General features: G+C 43.9%; 1 protein-coding gene across 1 annotated transcript in view; it reads right to left on the bottom strand.

The window, feature by feature from the left end:
- Positions 1 to 17,285: 17,285 nt before the first annotated feature.
- The window catches only part of PLB1 (phospholipase B1), a 110,280-nt gene continuing 108,608 nt past the window's right edge, over positions 17,286 to 18,957 (bottom strand). Inside the window, exon 57 of the mRNA XM_073556339.1 lies at positions 17,286 to 18,270. Coding sequence (XP_073412440.1) covers positions 18,034 to 18,270 — 237 coding nt within the window. The 3' untranslated portion in view covers positions 17,286 to 18,033. The remainder of the gene's footprint in view (positions 18,271 to 18,957) is intronic.

Raw genomic sequence — 18,957 nt, 5'->3', positions numbered from 1 at the left:
AATTCTTTGGTATTATTATCTTCATTTAATTTGTCTTAAATGAAAAAGCACAAAAAGAATTGTCCTAAAGCCAAATTGGATATAATTCCACACCAAACATAAAAAAGAGGGTGGACAAAAGTATTGGCACTGTTCGAAAAATCATGTGATGCTTCTCTAATTTGTGTAATTAGCAGCACCTGTAACTTACCTGTGGCACCTAACAGGTGTTGGCAATAACTAAATCACACTTGCAGCCAGTTGACATGGATTAAAGTTGACTCAACCTCTGTCCTGTGTCCTTGTGTGTACCACATTGAGCATGGAGAAAAGAAAGAAGACCAAAGAACTGTCTGAGGACTTGAGAAATCAAATTGTGAGGAAGCATGAGCAATCTCAAGGCTACAAGTCCATCTCCAAAGACCTGAATGTTCCTGTGTCTACCGTGCGCAGTGTCATCAAGAAGTGTAAAGCCCATGGCACTGTGGCTAACCTCCCTAGATGTGGACGGAAAAGAAAAATTGACAAGAGATTTCAACGCAAGATTGTGCGGATGTTGGATAAAGAACCTCGACTAACATCCAAACAAGTTCAAGCTGCCCTGCAGTCCGAGGGTACAACAGTGTCAACCCGTACTATCCGTCGGCGTCTGAATGAAAAGGGACTGTATGGTAGGAGACCCAGGAAGACCCCACTTCTTACCCCGAGACATAAAGCCAGGCTGGAGTTTGCCAAAACATGCCTGAAAAAGCCTAAAATGTTTTGGAAGAATGTTCTCTGGTCAGATGAGACAAAAGTAGAGCTTTTTTGGCAAAGGCATCAACATAGTGTTTACAGGAGATGAAAAGAGGCATTCAAAGAAAAAAACACGGTCCCTACAGTCAAACATGGCGGAAGTTCCCTGATGTTTTGGGGTTGCTTTGCTGCCTCTTGCACTGGACTGCTTGACCGTGTGCATGGCATTATGAAGTCTGAAGACTACCAACAAATTTTGCAGCATAATGTAGGGCCCAGTGTGAGAAAGCTGGGTCTCCCTCAGAGGTCATGGGTCTTCCAGCAGGACAATGACCCAAAACACACTTCAAAAAGCACTAGAAAATGGTTTGAGAGAAAGCACTGGAGACTTCTAAGGTGGCCAGCAATGAGTCCAGACCTGAATCTCATAGAACACCTGTGGAGAGATCTAAAAATGGCAGTTTGGAGAAGGCACCCTTCTAATATCAGGGACCTGGAGCAGTTTGCCAAAGAAGAATGGTCTAAAATTCCAGCAGAGCATTGTAAGAAACTCATTGATGGTTACCGGAAGCGGTTGGTCGCAGTTATTTTGGCTAAAGGTTGTGCAACCAAGTATTAGGCTGAGGGTGCCAATACTTTTGTCTGGCCCATTTTTGGAGTTTTGTGTGAAATGATCAATGTTTTGCTTTTTGCTTCATTCTCTTTTGTGTTTTTTCATTTAAGACAAATTAAATGAAGATAATAATACCAAAGAATTTGTGTTTGCAATCATTTTCAGGAAGAAACTGAGTATTATCTGACAGAATTGCAGGGGTGTCAATACTTTTGGCCACAACTGTAGATGATAGATAGATAGATGGATAGATAGATAGATAATTTAGATAATAGACAGATAATAGATACATAGATAGATAATAGATATAGAAAGATAATAGATAGATACAGAGATAAATACATAGAAGAAATAACTTTGAAAGCAGCACTAGCAAACAATTGCAGTAGTATATGTGCCACATCTTCCAGGGATAGACCAATCCTCCAAGTAATTAAAAAAAAAAAGAAGGCAGCACATCATTTTGGGAAAAAATTAGAAAATGTGATGTATTAGCCCGCTGCGGCTCAGCAACGTTTCCATTCAAATGAGAACCTTTTTCAAGCACGTAGGAAATGGTGCAATAGACTGCAATACTGTGGTATAATATGTGGTATCATAGGCTCAAGGCCCCTAAGGGTAACAAAATAATGTGAATCGGCCCTCTTTTTCTATCTTTCTTCAATTAGAAATAAAGATATTAACAAAAAAAGCTAATAGTCGTATTTGGTTTTGCCGCCTCGGTAGAAGTCCAATCTATCAAGATAAACAATTCTTTAACCCCTGCAGTGAACTTATTTGGCAAAAATTCCGTAAAGCAAAAAAAAAAAAATTGAAAAACCAGAATTGCCAATTTTTGGTTGCAACATTTCCCACAAAAAAATGTAAAAGAAAAAGTAATCAAAATATTCTATGTACCCCAAAATGACATCACGAAAAACTTCAGTTTTCCATGCAAAACACAAGCCCTCAAACCACTTCATCAGCAGAAAAGTACAAACGTTACAGGTCTCGGATTTGTTTTTGTTTACAAAGTTCTAATTGTTTTTCCCCTTTAAAAAAAAAGAAAACAAACTTTACAAGTTTAATATCTCTGGAATCGCACTGACCTAAGGGATCAGGAGCAGCTTATTTTTTTATCATACATTTAACGCTGTGAAAATAAAACCCACAAGAAATGGCGGAATATCTAGTTTTCCAGTATATTATATGATAAAATGAGCGGTGTCATTCAAAACTACAACTGGTACGAGAAAAAGAAAAAAAAAGAAGTCGTATGGATGAAAAAAATAAGTCATGGCTTCAAGAAGATGGGGCGGAAAAGGCTCTGTGAGGGAAAAACCCAAGCGGCAGCTGCACTGATCTCTCTACTAGCTTGTTACACTCAAAACCCAAGATAGAAACATAATAAATAAATACTCTGCAGTAAATAAATAAATAGCCATACTGCATGAAATTAAAATCCCGTACTTAGTTAATATAGTTTTGATAGAAAAAATGCAAACGCCATCCCACCACATCAAGGTGACCCTAATCGGGTCCTTATCCACATGCGTAAAAGAAGAAAGAGAGAGTAGCATCCAATCGGGGTGAAAAAAAGTGACGACAAATTTATTCTGCCATCATCACATACAACGTTTCGACCACAGTTTGGTCTTTTTCAAGTCCACATGCAGGTCACATGAAAAACGGCAAGGTTTTTTCTTTATATTAGAGGTTAGGACATTCCAATTAGGGTCACCATGAAGTGGTGGGATGGCTTTTGTATTTTATCAAAATCGTGTTAGCTAAGTACCCTATATTTTCATGCAGTATTGCTGTTTTTTATATTTACTGCAGGGTATTTGCTTATTACTTTTCTATCTTGGGTTTCGTTTGTTTAGTGGCCAGTGTGAACATGCACTAACGTGCTGCATGCACACCAACTTCTATCCCAGTTCAGTTCTTTACTTTTTTTCTAGTTTGCTACAATGTATCAGTCATTGTACGGATACAATTGTATTCATTCGTCTGCTGAGATCAGGACTAGGTGTCTAGGTTTTGAATGGAAAGTTTTCACAGAAAATGATGAAATTGGTGATGAAATGTAAGACATTGACCCGATTAATCAAACCGTTTTCATCAAAATTTTGCAACTTTTGTGCCATTTTTTTACAGCAGTCCTGGTCAGCTGAGCCAACTTCATGGAAACTGGGCGGAGATGACCTGGGACGGGGCGCAGCCGGCAAGTTCATCATAACTTACGCCACAAAAGTGGCAGAGATGAACTCCTGCTCCCTACTCGGAACCTAGTATCTGGTGGCACACGGCAGCTGAGAGTGGCGCCAGATTCATTAAGAGGAGCGTGACTTTTAATGAATTTGCCTGGATAATTTCTTATAAACAATTGTACCAGCAATGATCCTCCTATAAAGTGTGGCATCAGAATGTCTCCCATACACAATAGTGCTGGTCACATAGATCGTATTGATATTATCTAGGGTGGTCTGTGGTCTAAAGGACCATCCGTACATTCCTTGTGGTTTATTTACATAAAAGACACAATAAGTTCAGACCTTGTGGTCTGAACATGTGAAAGAGGTAATGAATACATCCCTGGTAGATAGTGTAGGACAGGAAAAAATGAGCTAATAAATACATCCCTGGTGGTCTAGGGTAATAAAGATCTAATGAGGACATTCCTGGCGGTCGACAGTAGGGGAGTTATTGAGCACATCTATTATGGTCCAGGGAAGGATTTATGAGGACATCCCTTCTAATGGTCTAGACCAGGGAGGTCAAACTCAAATACACAGAAGACCAACATGAAAAGCTTGGACAAAGTCGAGGGACAACATTGATATTTCTTTAAAAAAAAGTCTACAATTGAGGAAGTGTTTCCTTATAATTAAACAGAACGTTGAACCTTTTCAAATGGAAACAAACTTAAAGGAGTCGTCCCACAAACAAAGTATATTTTAATTACCATGATAGAGCTTAAAATAATCAAATAAACACACGGTGGCTCAGGGGTTAGCTGGGGTCCTGGGTTCAAAATCCCACCACGGACAACATCTGCAAGGAGTTTGTATGTTCTCCCCGTGTTTGCGTGGGTTTCCTCTGGGTTCTCCGGTTTCCTCCCACACTCCAAAGACATACTGATAGGGAATTTTAGATTGTGAGCCCCATCGGGGACAGTGATGAAAATGTTTGCAAACTGTAAAGCGCTGTGGAATATGTTAGCGCTATATAAAAAAGATAAAGAAATGGGGCATATTGGTATAATAATTTATGTAAGAGCAGTAAAAGCAGATGACCCAATGGCCTAACTAAAATATGTAATAACAAAGAAAAAAAAACTTGAATAATATAGATAATAAAGTATGATGCCAAAAAAGGTGCCACCAATACACAGTAAGATACTGTCATGGGGTTACCGCAACAGAGAGGAGCCAGAAGAAGACCACAGAGACTGATTGCTCCTACTCCAGCGCTGAGAAGAAGCGCTTCTTCTTTTTAATGGTGTTCATTTCTTTTGGCAGAACAGGGGTTAATCGGCCATGTTGGAAGCTTTAGGGGTCTGAGCTCTCAGCTGAGCTCGGTTAGCCACTCCTATCCCCTATATAATCTGGGTCCTGACTGACAGACATTGTCAGAGGATATCTTATGCTGCATGGCTGGGAGGAGAGGTGTTTAGGTGGTTATATGAGGAGTTCGGAGGAGTTACCTATGACTGTTGTGTGGTTTGTAAGTGTTTTATTTTTTATTTTTATTTATTCATTTTATTTGTGATAAGTGTGATAATTCCCTTCCCTCCTCCTACTTTGGTTATTTGGTTATTTCCTTGTCCTCCACCCCCCGATGCATTCCTCTGTTATATGTCAGTGAATATTTGTGTGCCTGGTATTTTTTTACCATTGTTTGTGTTGCCTTGTTCGTTGGGTTGGTGTTCTGCGGTGCATGGCAGCTCCCCTCTTGCCTGAGTTGGGGAAGTGGACAGAGGGCTGATTCAGGAGATAAAGCAAGGGTGGAGGCCCCGGCATCTTCACCTTCAGAAGTATCCCGGGGAATGGGGCGAACTAGGGCAGCCCCTAGTGTTGGGGACAGGGAAGGAGCCCCTGGTCCCCGGTCACCCGACAGCTGAGTCATGACAGATACCCCCACAGTAAATTCCTCCACAAAACAATCCAAATATATAGTATGATGACCCTACTCCCCCTCTTCCTCAACATCCCTGGCAAAGTATGGTGACCCCATCACAGTTCAATTTCCCAACTGTGATCCCCATACAGTGTAATGGTGTAATGATCCCCACATAGTCCTCCATACAGTATAATACACTGTGTGCAGAATTATTAGGCAAATGAGTATTTTGATCACATGATCCTTTTCATACATGTTGTCCTACTCCAAGCTGTATAGGCTTGAAAGCCAACTGCCAATTATGTAAATCATGTGATTTGCATCTCTGTAATGAGGAGGGGTGTGGTCTAATGACATCAACACCCTATATAAGGCGTGCTTAATTATTAGGTAACTTCCTTTCCTTTGGTAAAATGGGTCTGAAGAGAGATTTGACAGACTCTGAAAAGTCAAAAATTGTGAGATGTCTTGCAGAGGGATGCAGCAGTCTAGAAATTGCCAAACTTTTGAAGCGTGATCACCGAACAATCAAGCGTTTCATGGCAAATAGCCAGCAGGGTCGCAAGAAGCGTGTTGATAAAAAAAGGCGCAAAATAACTGCCCATGAATTGAGGAAAATCAAGCGTGAAGCTGCCAAGATGCCATTTGCCACCAGTTTTGCCATATTTCAGAGCTGCAACGTTACTGGAGTATCAAAAAGCACCAGGTGTACCCTACTCAGGGACATGGCCAAGGTAAGGAAGGCTGGAAAATGACCACCTCAGAACAAGAAACATAAGATAAAACGTCAAGACTGGGCCAAGAAATATCTTAAGACTGATTTTTCTAAGGTTTTATGGACTGATGAAATGAGAGCGACTCTTGATGGGCCAGATGGATGGGCCCGAGGCTGGATCAGTAAAGGGCAGAGAGCTCCACTCCGACTCAGACGCCAGCAAGGTGGAGGTGGGGTACTGGTATGAGCTGGTATCATCAAAGATGAACTTGTGGGACCTTTTCGGGTTGAGGATGGAGTGAAGCTCAACTCCCAGACCTACTGCCAGTTTCTGGAGGACACCTTCTTCAAGCAGTGGTACAGGAAGAAGTCAGTATCGTTCAAGAAAAACATGATTTTCCTGCAGGACAATGCTCCATCACATGCATCCAAATACTCCACAGCGTGGCTGGCCAGTAAAGGTCTAAAAGAAGAAAAAATAATGACATGGCCCCCTTGATCACCTGATCCGAACCCCATAGAGAACCTGTGGTCCCTCATAAGATGTGAGATCTACAGGGAGGGAAAACAGTACACCTCTGGGAACAGTGTCTGGGAGGCTGTGGTGGCTGCGGCACATTGCAGTGTGGATCGTAAACAGATCAAGCAACTGACAGAATCTATGGAAGGAAGGTGAGCGTCATCGGAAAGAAAGGTGAAAGCTATATTGGTCACTGATTTTTTTTGTTTTGTTTTGTTTTTGAATGTCACAAATGTTTATTTCTAAATTTTGTGTTGCTCTATTGGTTTATCCGGTGAAAATAGACAAGATGGGTATATATTTGGTTTTTATTAAGTTGCCTAATAATTCTGCACAGTAACAGTTACCTGCACAAACAGATATCCTCCTAAGATAGCCAAATCTAAAAAAAAAAAAACACGCCAATTTCCAAAAATATTAAGCTTTGATATTTATGAGTCTTTTGAGTTGATTGAGAACATAGTTGTTCAATAATAAAAAGAATCCTCTCAAATACAACTTGCCTAATAATTCTGCGCGCAGTGTAAGTCCCCGCATAGCCCTCCATACAGTATAATGGGTCCCCGCATAGCCCTCCATACAGTATAATGGGTCCCCGCATAGCCCTCTGTAGTGTTGGTGTCGCTGCATGCTTCTCATCCTTCACTCCCCTGGCAGGGACGCTGACTAACTCACCACCACAATCTTCGTCCCTCACTTCCTAATCCTCCTACAAAGTTCGCAGATCCACGGGCACTTTGCTTACGGCGCACGCTCTCCCGGTCTCTTAAAGGAATAATGCGCACTGTCCTAAAGTGTCCCCTACTAATACAGCTCTTGTTGCCCTGGTCAGCAAAGGAGTTAAAAACTATATCCCTGGTGGTCTAGAGAAGTAAAACATTAATGAGTTCATCCTCAGTGATGTATGATAGTAGAGAAGATATTTAAGGTAGTAAAAAGTTAATTATTACATCCCTGGTGGTGTAAGGTAGTAAAAAAAATAATGAGCACATTACTAGTGGTCCCTAGTATCAAAGTTAATTATTACATCACTGGTGTCTAGTGTAGTATAGGAATATAAGTACATCCCTGGTGGTATAGGTTAGCAGAAAAGTTGATTAGTACATCCCTTGTGGTCTAGTGTAGTGAAGGAATTAATGAGTACATCCCTGATGGCCTAGGGTAGTAAAGGAATGAGTACATCCCTGGTAGTCTAGTGTAGTGAAGGAATTAGTGAGTACATCCCTGGTGGTCTAGTGTAGTGAAGTAATTAATGAGTACATCTCTAGTGGTCTAGTGTAGTGAAGGAATTAGTGAGTACATCCCTGGTGGTCTAGTGTAGTGAAGTAATTAATGAGTACATCTCTAGTGGTCTAGTGTAGTGAAGGAATTAGTGAGTACATCCCTGGTGGTCTAGGGTGGTAAAGGTATTAATAAGTACATCCCTGGTGGTTTTGCATAGAACACTCTTTCTTCAGGTGTACTCCTTCATTTATTGACCGTCACCCACCTTTTCTACAAATGGATAAAACTAAGAAACAAGTCAAGAACTGCTGCTTATTGTGTGTTCTAAGGGTGAATTATGGCAATCAAGTCTCCGGCCAGCAAGAGTTTAACGGAGGAGGAGAGATCAGAAGCACCAGCAGCAAGATTCCTGCGGCCATTGTGTCCGATAATTCCAGGCGCTCAGGGTTACTTCAAAGACCAACAGCAAAACAAATCAATATGTCAGATTGAGCCAAGTCATTAATTAAAGCCCATGTAATTCCCAATCCAGGAGTGCGGTCGGTGGGGGGATGGGCCGAGGCCCTGGGGGGCACAGTGCCTGCTCCTTGTAATTAGGGGACCTGATGGAATTTGTAATGCACTTACTCTGCTGCTGCGGAGGATGATGATGATGATGATGGGCGTCCGGCGGATACTACGCGCCATGAATCCGAGTCCAGCTAAAGAAAAATCAATTACAATATTTGAATTGCAAAAAAACGATTGGAAGACCCCCGGGATCTGCCATGTCCACGTCTTACAGGGGACCCCCGGAGTGAGTGCTGGACCTGGACAGAACTCTCCACAGGGAATCAAGGCTGCGTGTTGTTATAAAATAATGGAGAATCTACCACTAACCACCAGGGACATCAATGAACTTAGAAAATTGAAGCTGCATGCTATTATCAAGTCATACAAGATAAATCTAATCTAATCACAGAAATACAATTTCCACAGAATTTCATCTCTGCCACTAAAGGGCCTGCTTACATCATCTCAGTGATTTTCTTCTTAGCCCAGGAGAAAGTGTTATCGAGGACAAGGCAGCTGATATCCTACAGTGATGCTGATTCAGTTATGAGAGCAGACTGGTCGCTTTGTGATGGGGCTAGTTTTTGAACTCACTGTCTTCTTCTGTTAAAGGTAACCACCAATGAAACATGTCCAGTTATCAATGGTTTATATAAAAAAGGATTTACAGGCAATGACATTGCTGCTTCTAAGAATGCCCCTAAATTGAACAACTGTCATGATCCCAGTGCAGGTTTTTGAGCTGCACACCGGGGGTTAACGTCTGGAGCTCTGTGCAGGTTTTGACCTGCACACTTGGGGTTAATGATTGTGGCCTCTTTCTGGTTCTGGGAGAGCTACATAAACCTCTGGGTAGCTTCAATCCCTGCCAGTTATACTTTTGCCTTTGGCCTAGTGTGCTGACCCCCGTGTGCCTGTTTGTTGCTATTGCTTGTTTATATGGTTCTGACCCGGCCCTGTTTCCCGTTGTGAGTTTGCCTGTTGATTTTGTACTGCGTTATTATCTGTGTATGACTCATTGCCTGTGACCTGACTACTCTCTGCTCGCCCCCTTTGGTACCTTGCAGCTATCTCTGTGTGTGACTCATTGGCTACGTCCTGACTATTCTCACTGTCTATGCCCCTGGGTAACTTTGTTTCGCAGTTACTCTGCTAGGAATTGTCTTGCAGCTCCTAGCTCTGTGGAGTTAGGCCACGCCTCTAGCAGTCACGTGCTTCAGGTCCTGCGGCTCTGAAGTACGCATCTATTCGGTTGCTGCCCACTCCACAGGTAGCTTTGAGCACGCTTTCGCTTTACTCAGGACATGCGCACTGGCTCAGTGAGCAAGTTCAGTGCGGTGTCTCTGACATTAGGGAAAGCGTGCTCAAAGCTACCTGTGGAGCGGGCAGCAACCGAATAGATGCGTACTTCAGAGCCGCAGGACCTGAAGCACGTGACTGCTAGAGGCGTGGCCTAAACTCCACAGAGCTAGGAGCTGCAAGACAATTCCTAGCAGAGTAACTGCGAAACAAAGTTACCAAGGGGCATAGACAGGGAGAATAGTCAGGACGTAGCCAATGAGTCACACACAGAGATAGCTGCAAGGTACCAGAGGGGCGAGCAGAGAGTAGTCAGGTCACAGGCAATGAGTCATACACAGATAGCTGCAAGGTACAAGAGGGGCGAGCAGAGAGTAGTCAGGTCACAGGCAAGGGGTCATACACAGATAATAACGCAGTACAAAATCAACAGGCAAACTCACAACGGGAAACAGGGCCGGGTCAGAACCATATAAATAAGCAATAGCGCAACAAACAGGCACACAGGGGTCAGCACACTAGGCCAAAGGCAAAAGTATAACTGGCAGGGATTGAAGCTATCCAGAGGTTTATGAAGCTCTCCCAGAACTAGAAAGAGGCCACAATCATTAACCCCAAGTGTGCAGTTCAAAACCTGCACAGAGCTCCAGACGTTAACCCCCGGTGTGCAGCTCAAAAACCTGCACTGGGATCATGACAGCATCTATCGGATCCGCAAGAATTTCAAAGAGAGAGGTTCAATTGGTGTGAACTATTAAAGAGCATTCAGCTACGGGATTGGTTCAGCACCAGTGCAGAGCTTGCTCAGGAGCGGCAGCAGGCAGGTGTCAGTGCATCTGCACACTCAGTGAGGTCAGGGATCTTGGAGACTGACCTGGGGTGAAGAATGGCAGCAAAGAAGACACTTCTCTCCAAGGTGAACATCAAGGCAGACTGACATTCTGCAGGAAGTACAGGGATCAGACTGCTGAGGATGGAGGGGGAAAAATGATGGTCTTTGATGAATCCTCTTCAGACTGTTTGGGATATCTGAAAGAATGATTGTTCGGAGAAGTCCTGTGTCATCCAACAGTAAAGCCTGAGACCTTTCATGTCAGGTGGCTTCTCCTCCATGGAGGGGGTCACTCCTGATTTTGTCTAAGAACATGGCCATGAATAAAGAACAGGGTCAAATCATCTCCCAAGAGCATCGTGATGATGATACTTTTTTCCAGCATGATGGAGATCATGTCAGCAGGAAAAAGTGATAACTAAGTGGCTCAGTGAACAAAACATTGGCATTTGGGTCTATGGACGGAAGCTCCCCAGAATCTCAGTCCCATAGAGAACCTGCGGTCAATCCTCCAAAAGTGACAAAGGAAAACACAGGACTGGCGATAAACTCTGAGCTCTGATGAGACAAGAACGGGCGGCCATCAGTCAGGATCTGCCCCAAGCCGGGGAGAAGGGCAAAAGTCTGGAGAATAAGGGGCAGCGCTGGGAATATTGAGGCTTTATAGAAACTTCATGGATTTATCAATAAAAGTTTAAAAACTTATGAAATGTTTATAATTGTCCGTCAGTGACCAGAGAAACAGCCGACAAAAAGAGCGAAAAACACTGAGGAGGAAAAATGTGAAAACCAAAATGTATCAGTCTCAGAATTTTTGGCCGCGACTGTACTATGAATTTATGGAAAGTTCTTTTATCACTGTGCACCAGGTACAGTAGTAGAAGCTGCAAACTAACCACTGTCAGAAAGAAGAGGGCCCACTTACTATATTGTCAAGTTTTTGGAAATGAAGGGCTCATCTATCTCTGATTTATAGGGGCCGGGGACCAGTGACCTCCAGGAAGCAGCGGCTGACCGTGTGTGCTGCAAGTGTCCGGAGCACAGCAAGTAACCCGTGAACAGTTAGCGCTCCCGGACGTCCTTCCACCAGTCCAGTATGGAACCCCTTTTTTTCCCCTAAAAATTTTTAAATACAAAAAGTCATACATTATTATTTTTTTTTACTTTTTTATTACATTTTTAAGTAACAGTTGTATTACCCCTAAGCCTTACCTTAACCCAGTTACCAAACCCTAACCCAATCCCTAACCCTAAAGTCTTGTGCACAAGTTGAGCCTTTGCAGCAGATTTTTCTGGAGCAAAAACCAAAGTGTTGGCAGGAAAAATGCTGAGTAAAATTTGCTTTTGTACATGCGTTTTTGGTGCCTTTTTTTTGGCCATTTAATTTAATGGGTGAAAAATGCTTCAAAAAACATTGAAAGAATTGATGCTGCAGATTTGTAAAAAAAAAAAATGGTTCAAATCTGCAAGGAAAAAATCATTCACTTTCCTGGTAGTGTAAAATTGTGTTTTTTTTTTTTTTTTTTTTTTTTTTTCCAGTGAAACAATCTATGACAAAAATGCAGTGTGTGAACGAGCTGTAAGGACTTGTGGACACTTTGACGTATTTGTAGCACTTTTTTTCAGTGCATATTTTCATTCGTAAAAAAAAATTGCGTTTTACAGTCCCAGTAAAATGAACTCGATTTCTGAAGTCTCGTGCACACGCAGCTTTTTATTTCCTACCATACTTTATATATTTCAATTCATTCTTTCATTTCTGCAGCTTGTGTCATTCAGCGTTGTTGTCTTTCAACTTTTTTCACCCATTTACCGGTAAATGAATGCATAACAAACACAGGTAAAAAGGCAAAAAAATCGTATAAAAGGAATGTGCATATTGAACACCGTGCTTTTCCTAACGTGTTTTTATTCTACAAAAATTCCATTGCAAAAACTCATCATGTGACCATACCCTAACCCCAAAACTGAAAATTTCTGCCTCCTTAGACTGTGGTCGTTCGGGGTAAACTGCCCCTTGGGTCTCCACTGGAGAACGGAGTCTGAATTTGTCACCGGTTGGTAAGGAAGCCTATCATACATAAAATATATATATCTAATATATAAAGCTCAAAGTTAGTATGTGTGTGTGTGTGTATGTCAGGGATAGGCATCCGCACCGTCGCAGCTACAGCCACAAAATTTGGCACAGTCACACGTCTGGACCCCGAGAGCGTCCTAAGCTATGTTGTGAGGCGAAATTTTAACCCCGTGCGTTCCAATTCACCAAACAATTTTGCCCCTATCTACATAATGGGGAAAAAGTGTGTGTATCAAGCCCCGCCCCTCACTATGATGTCACAATGGTTGACTATGGGATGGAGGATAATTATAATTTGCTATAACTAACCACAGTTAGTTACTATGCCCGGCAAGCACCGGGCTCTTCAGCTAGTATATATATATATACTAGCTGAAGAGCCCGGCGCTGCCCGGGCATAGTAACTAACTGTGGTTAATTATAACAAATTATAATGATTATATATATATATATATATATATATATATATATATATATATATATATATATATATAAAGCTGAGTGTATAGCCCTGCCCACTCCACATAGCCACATTCACTATAAATCCCACATCTTCCCGCCAGCCAGAGCTACCGGACAACTACCCCTAATATCCCACTTCATCCCGTCAGCCAGAGCCACCGGACTACTACCACTAATATCCCACATCATCCCGTCAGCCAGAGCCACCGGACTACTACCACTAATATCCCACATCATCCCGTCAGCCAGAGCTACCGGACAACTACCCCTAATATCCCACTTCATCCCGTCATACAGAGCCACCGGACTACTACCACTAATATCCCACATCATCCCGTCAGCCAGAGCCACCGGACTACTACCCCTAATATCCCACATCATCCCGTCAGCCAGAGCTACCGGACAACTACCCCTAATATCCCACTTCATCCCGTCATACAGAGCCACCGGACTACTACCACTAATATCCCACATCATCCCGTCAGCCAGAGCCACCGGACTACTACCACTAATATCCCACATCATCCCGTCAGCCAGAACTACCGGACTACTACCCCTAATATCCCACATCATCCCATCAGCCAGAACTACCGGACTACTACCCCTAATATCCCACATCATCCCATCAGCCAGAACTACCGGACTACTACCCCTAATATCCCACATCATCCCATCAGCCTGGGGTCAGAACCAGAGCGCTGAGCGGAACGGTCCTAACTTCCACTCCGGGGATCCCTTTAAGAGAGGCCTGGGGTCAGAACCATAGAGCTGAGTGGATTTGACCTGACTTGCATACCAATGATCCCTTTAATAGAACCCTGGGGTCAGAATCAGAGCGCTGAGGGATTTGCCCTAACTTCCGTACAGGAGATCCCTTTAAGAGAGCCTGGGGTCAGTACCAAAACGCTGAGTGGATTTACCCTAACTTCTATGCCATTGATCCACGGGAGGGGGGGAACATTTCTGTCATGTGCTCTGTGCTCCTTTCTGGGGGGCAGACAATGGCTGGGAGCTTATGTTCCCGGGGATGCTAGATTTCTCCCACCATGTCAGTGTCTGCTGAGGTGATGTCAAGTGGGAAAACTTGCTCATAGCAACCAATCACAGCTCAGCTTCTTTTAACCAGCTCTGGTGAAATGAAAGATGCTTAGTGATTGGTTGGTGATACACACATACATACATTCATTTTTATATATAGAGATATAAAAGTACATAATTGATTACATTTTAACTAAAATAATAAATAAAAATGTAAATATATATATATATATATATATATATATAAAAATACAAATATGTAATAAACTAAAACCCAGACTCTGTGTGCGGCACATCCTCGTTAGTTGGCTGACAATGTATTAATGTGCTATACATAGAACTAGTAAGGCTATGTGCACACGGTGCGAATCCTCCCGCGGATTTTTCCGCGCGGATTTTACTAAATCCACAGGTCAAATGACCTGCATTTTTCCTGCGGATTTCTTCCTTTTTTTGTGGTTTTACTGCCGTTTTTGTGCGGTTTTGTAGAATGGAGCAGGTGGAAAACTGCAGGAAAACCGCACAAAAGAAGTCACATGCTTTTTTTTTTTCCGGACAAAAAACACGTGGAAAAATCCGCAGCATGTGCACAGCGTTTTTTTTTTACATAGGCTATAATGGTACTGTACATCACCTGCAGTTATGCTGCAGATCCGCAGTGGCAAATCTGCTGCGGATCCGCAGTAGAAACCGCACCGTGTGCGCAGGGCCTTAAAGTGTTTAAAAACTGAGAAAACAAAGAAGATAATTGTGTTTCTCATTGTATCTGCTGTTTGGATTGGATTCGCTTTCGCGGCCTCGATCCAATATAAACAATGTCAGCGCCAAATTGACAGATGGGCCGTGCGATGCTGGCACCGTCCCGGGAGATGGATTCTGCATTCTCGTATTGTCGGTGAGGGGCGAGAGAATAGTGATCGCGGTATAATAAATCAGGAGGGGCAGTGGGACGCTCAGATACCGTCCGAAAATTCAGCAATAAAACATCCGCAGGGAGCGAGGACGGCGGCGGATTGTGAGGTTTTGTGTGCGTTTACCGGAGAAATATCGATCTCACCTTGGGAATCTGCCATGATATTGTCTATAGGGGCTTTCTATAGATCCTGAATGGCCCACAGCGATATACACACACTGTATGGCGGCACGTGCCGTCATCGTCACAGCGCTGAGCCGTACACAAGGCATTGTACATGTATGGATGTGACACTGTAAGTGCGCAGGGCCATGGGTTTCTAGGACACCCCTGAGGATGAGCAACTCAAAATCACCTAGCGAAATATAGCAGAGCATGGCTGTATTATTTATGAGCAGAGCTGCAGTATTATATGAGCTCCCTAAGAGGTTATCTGGTTACTACAAAGTATATGAGCTCAGTGGTGTCATCATCATCACTCTACGGTGAGATAATGTTCCCAGTATGTGGCAGTATTACATTAGCTGAGAAACCCAGGCAGACACTAGCGAGATCGCTGATTTTGTGACCCCACAGCGATCTCGCCAGCGACATCGCTGTGTGTGACATGACATGGATCAGCGACCGGCCCCCCTGCCGGGTATCGCTGATCGCGCTGGAACGTCCTGGGCCGTTTTTTGATCGTGGGTCTGTCTATGTGACAGCTCACCAGCAATCAGCTATGTCCCAGCGATCCCATCCATGTCGGATCGCTGGTGGGATCGCTGGGACATTGATCGTGTAACGGGGCCCTTACTGACGATGTAACACCATCAGGAGGCGTCTGATGTATTCTGCAGCCGGACAACGACCCCCAACAGCCAACAAATGTCATTAATCACAAGAAGTCCTGGGGGTGATGATCCAGCCCCACAGATCCCTGATCTCACATCATCCAGTCTGGATCCACACAAGCTTCATACACAGGAGATCTGGGGTCAGGTCTGCAAAATGTCTGGCACAACCTCCTGCCGAGATCCTCCATAACCAGGGTACAAGAGACGACATTAATATGCTTGGATACCGCACTCTGTGAACAGCCAGCTTCTTTGTCAATGACTGCCTTCTGGACATCTGTCAAGTCAATGACATGGCCCCCCCATCCATCACTGATTGTGGAGACTTCACACTAGACCTTGGAGATCGCGGTCCCAGAGTCTGGAAGAAGAGTGGAGAGGCCACAATCCAAGCTGCTGGAGGTCTAGTGTGAAGCCTCCACAATCAGTGATGGTTTGGGGAGCCTTGTCCTCTGCTGGTGTAGGTCCACTGTGTTTTTCAAGACCAAAGTCAGCGCAGCCGTCTACCAGGACATCTTAGAGCTCTTCATGCTTCCCTCTGCCGACAAGCTTTATGGAGATGGAAATGTCATTCTCCAGCAGGACTTGGCCCCTGTCCACACTGCCAAAAGTACCAATACCTGGTGCAAAAACAACAGTATCACTGTGCTTGATTGACAGCAAACTCGCCTGACCTTAACCCCATAGAGAATCTATGGATTATTGTAAAGAGGACGATGAGAGACACCAGACCCAACAATGCAGACGAGCTGAAGGCTGCGATCAAAGCAACCTGGGCTTCCATAACCCCTCAGCACTGCCACAAGCTGATCGCCTCCATGCCACGCCACATTGATGCAGTAATTGATGCAGAAGGAGCCCCAACCAAGTATTGAGTGCATTTACTGATCATACATTTCAGTAGGACAACATTTCAGATTTTACAATTATTTTTCGAGCTGGTGTTATAAAGTATTCTAATTTCCTGAGATAATGACTTTTGGGTTTTCATTGGCTGTAAGCCATAATCATCAACATTACCAGAAATAAACCCGTGACATAGATCACTCTGTGTGTAATGACTCAATAGAATAGAGGAGAGTCACTGTTTGTATTGAAGAACTGAAATAAATTCACTTTTTGATGATATTCTAATTCTGTGAGTAGCACCTGTATATATATATATATGCACACACACATACATACATACACATATATATGATACATTCAATTTGCGCCATCCGGTGGCGACTTTGATATCTGCGGTCCTGCCTACAGAATTACCATCTTGTCCTCATTCCTTGCCTGCCCGGCAGGGGTTACACACAGAGTGATAGCAGCTGGCTGTGGACACAGTGCATGCTGGGAGTTGTAGTGTCACAAGATCTGGCGATGCAAACACAAATCCACGTTTCTTCATGTCCTTTATTATTCCTGGTCGTGTGCACAGAACATCACATTATATTACAGGGTCCATTACAGACACATTATCGGGCTGTGGCATTAATTACGGTACTTCTTGCTTATTTACAGGCGGCCGGGGTGTAAACTCATCGTTATTCCCAGTGTTTTGTGCTCCTTCTCTCGGGGCGGAGTACAGAGAGGGTCTGCGGAGTCTGGAGCTATTACAGTCCAGGTAAACCCACAATATGGGAACCTCGGGGGTCCTGAGGGGTGGGGGGGGGGGGTGCGCACAGACTACTCCCTTAATGGATGGGGTTGGCAGGTGAGCGGTTTTGCAGATTTATTGGGTTCACAGCCCACCTGATTACCTCTTCCGCTTGTTGATTTGTCAGCCATCCCTGCTTGTTCAGTGTCTGCACAGTCTAATCTCTGCTATGCTGCATCCTTGGCGATGTAGAGCGTTCTCCACATATTGTATCATCGCCCAATGCAGAACACCCACCCCGTCCACTGAGCAGCGCAGATCAGGAGGATTCCAAGTGGTAACCAGCAGAATTATGAATGCAGCTCTGGATGTGGCTGAAGCGCGATACATAGCATGACGACACAGTGTCCTACAGGGATGTCATTCTCCAGGTGAATTCTGTCCAGGTCTCAGTCCATGTTCTTATGGGACTTGACATTTCCAGAGTGAATATTATGTACAAATGTTTTGGGGTTACCCTTTGTTCTTGATGACCTCCCTCGCCCCTCAGAAGGAGGAGCCGCTCTCACTCATCCGCTTCTTCTTATTAGATCTACTCCGGTTCCTCAGACAGACCCCTATCCCGACCACGGCACAACCCAGAGCCACGCCGCCGATGGAGGCCACAATCACCGACCACATCGGCACCTGGTCACCGTCACCGTCACTATCACCGTCAACTTCAGGTGGGAGATCGACGTCTGGGAGACCACTGTTCTTCAGGGTGTAGAGGAAAGGGTGGTCCTGAGACAGAAGAGGAGACAATACATGTGGGCGACACTCCGAAATGTCAGCGGGAATACAGTCCTCTACAGTGAGAGCAAGAAGGAAACCTCAGATATCTGGGGGAGGGGGGATAACATGAAGGGGCGCCAGTATAGACACCAGTATTCAGTGCAGGATCAGTAATGTATGTACACAGTGACTGCACCAGCAGAATAGTGAGTGCAGCTCTGGGGTATAATACAGGATGTAACTCAGGATCAGTAATGTAATGTATGCACACAGTGACTGCACCAGCAGAATAGTAAGTGCAGCTCTGGAGTATAATACAGGATGTAACTCAGGATCAGTAATGTATGTACACAGTGACTGCACCAGCAGAATAGTGAGTGCAGCTCTGGAGTATAATACAGGATGTAACTCAGGAGCAGTAATGTAATGTATGTACACAGTGACTGCACCAGCAGAATAGTGAGTGCAGCTCTGGAGTATAATACAGGATGTAACTCAGGAGCAGTAATGTATGTACACAGTGAATGCACCAGCAGAATAGTGAGTGCAGCTCTGGGGTATAATACAGGAGGTAACTCAGGATCAGTAATGTAATGTATGCACACAGTGACTGCACCAGCAGAATAGTGAGTGCAGCTCTAGATTGTAATACAGGATGTAACTCAGGATCAGTAATGTAATGTATGTACACAGTGA

Source organism: Dendrobates tinctorius, unplaced genomic scaffold, assembly GCF_039654945.1.
Source record: "Dendrobates tinctorius isolate UK_male_01 unplaced genomic scaffold, ASM3965494v1 ptg000232l, whole genome shotgun sequence".
Lineage (NCBI taxonomy): Eukaryota > Metazoa > Chordata > Amphibia > Anura > Dendrobatidae > Dendrobates > Dendrobates tinctorius.
Note: the sequence above shows the minus strand (reverse complement) of the source record. Positions and strands in the feature narration are given on the sequence as shown.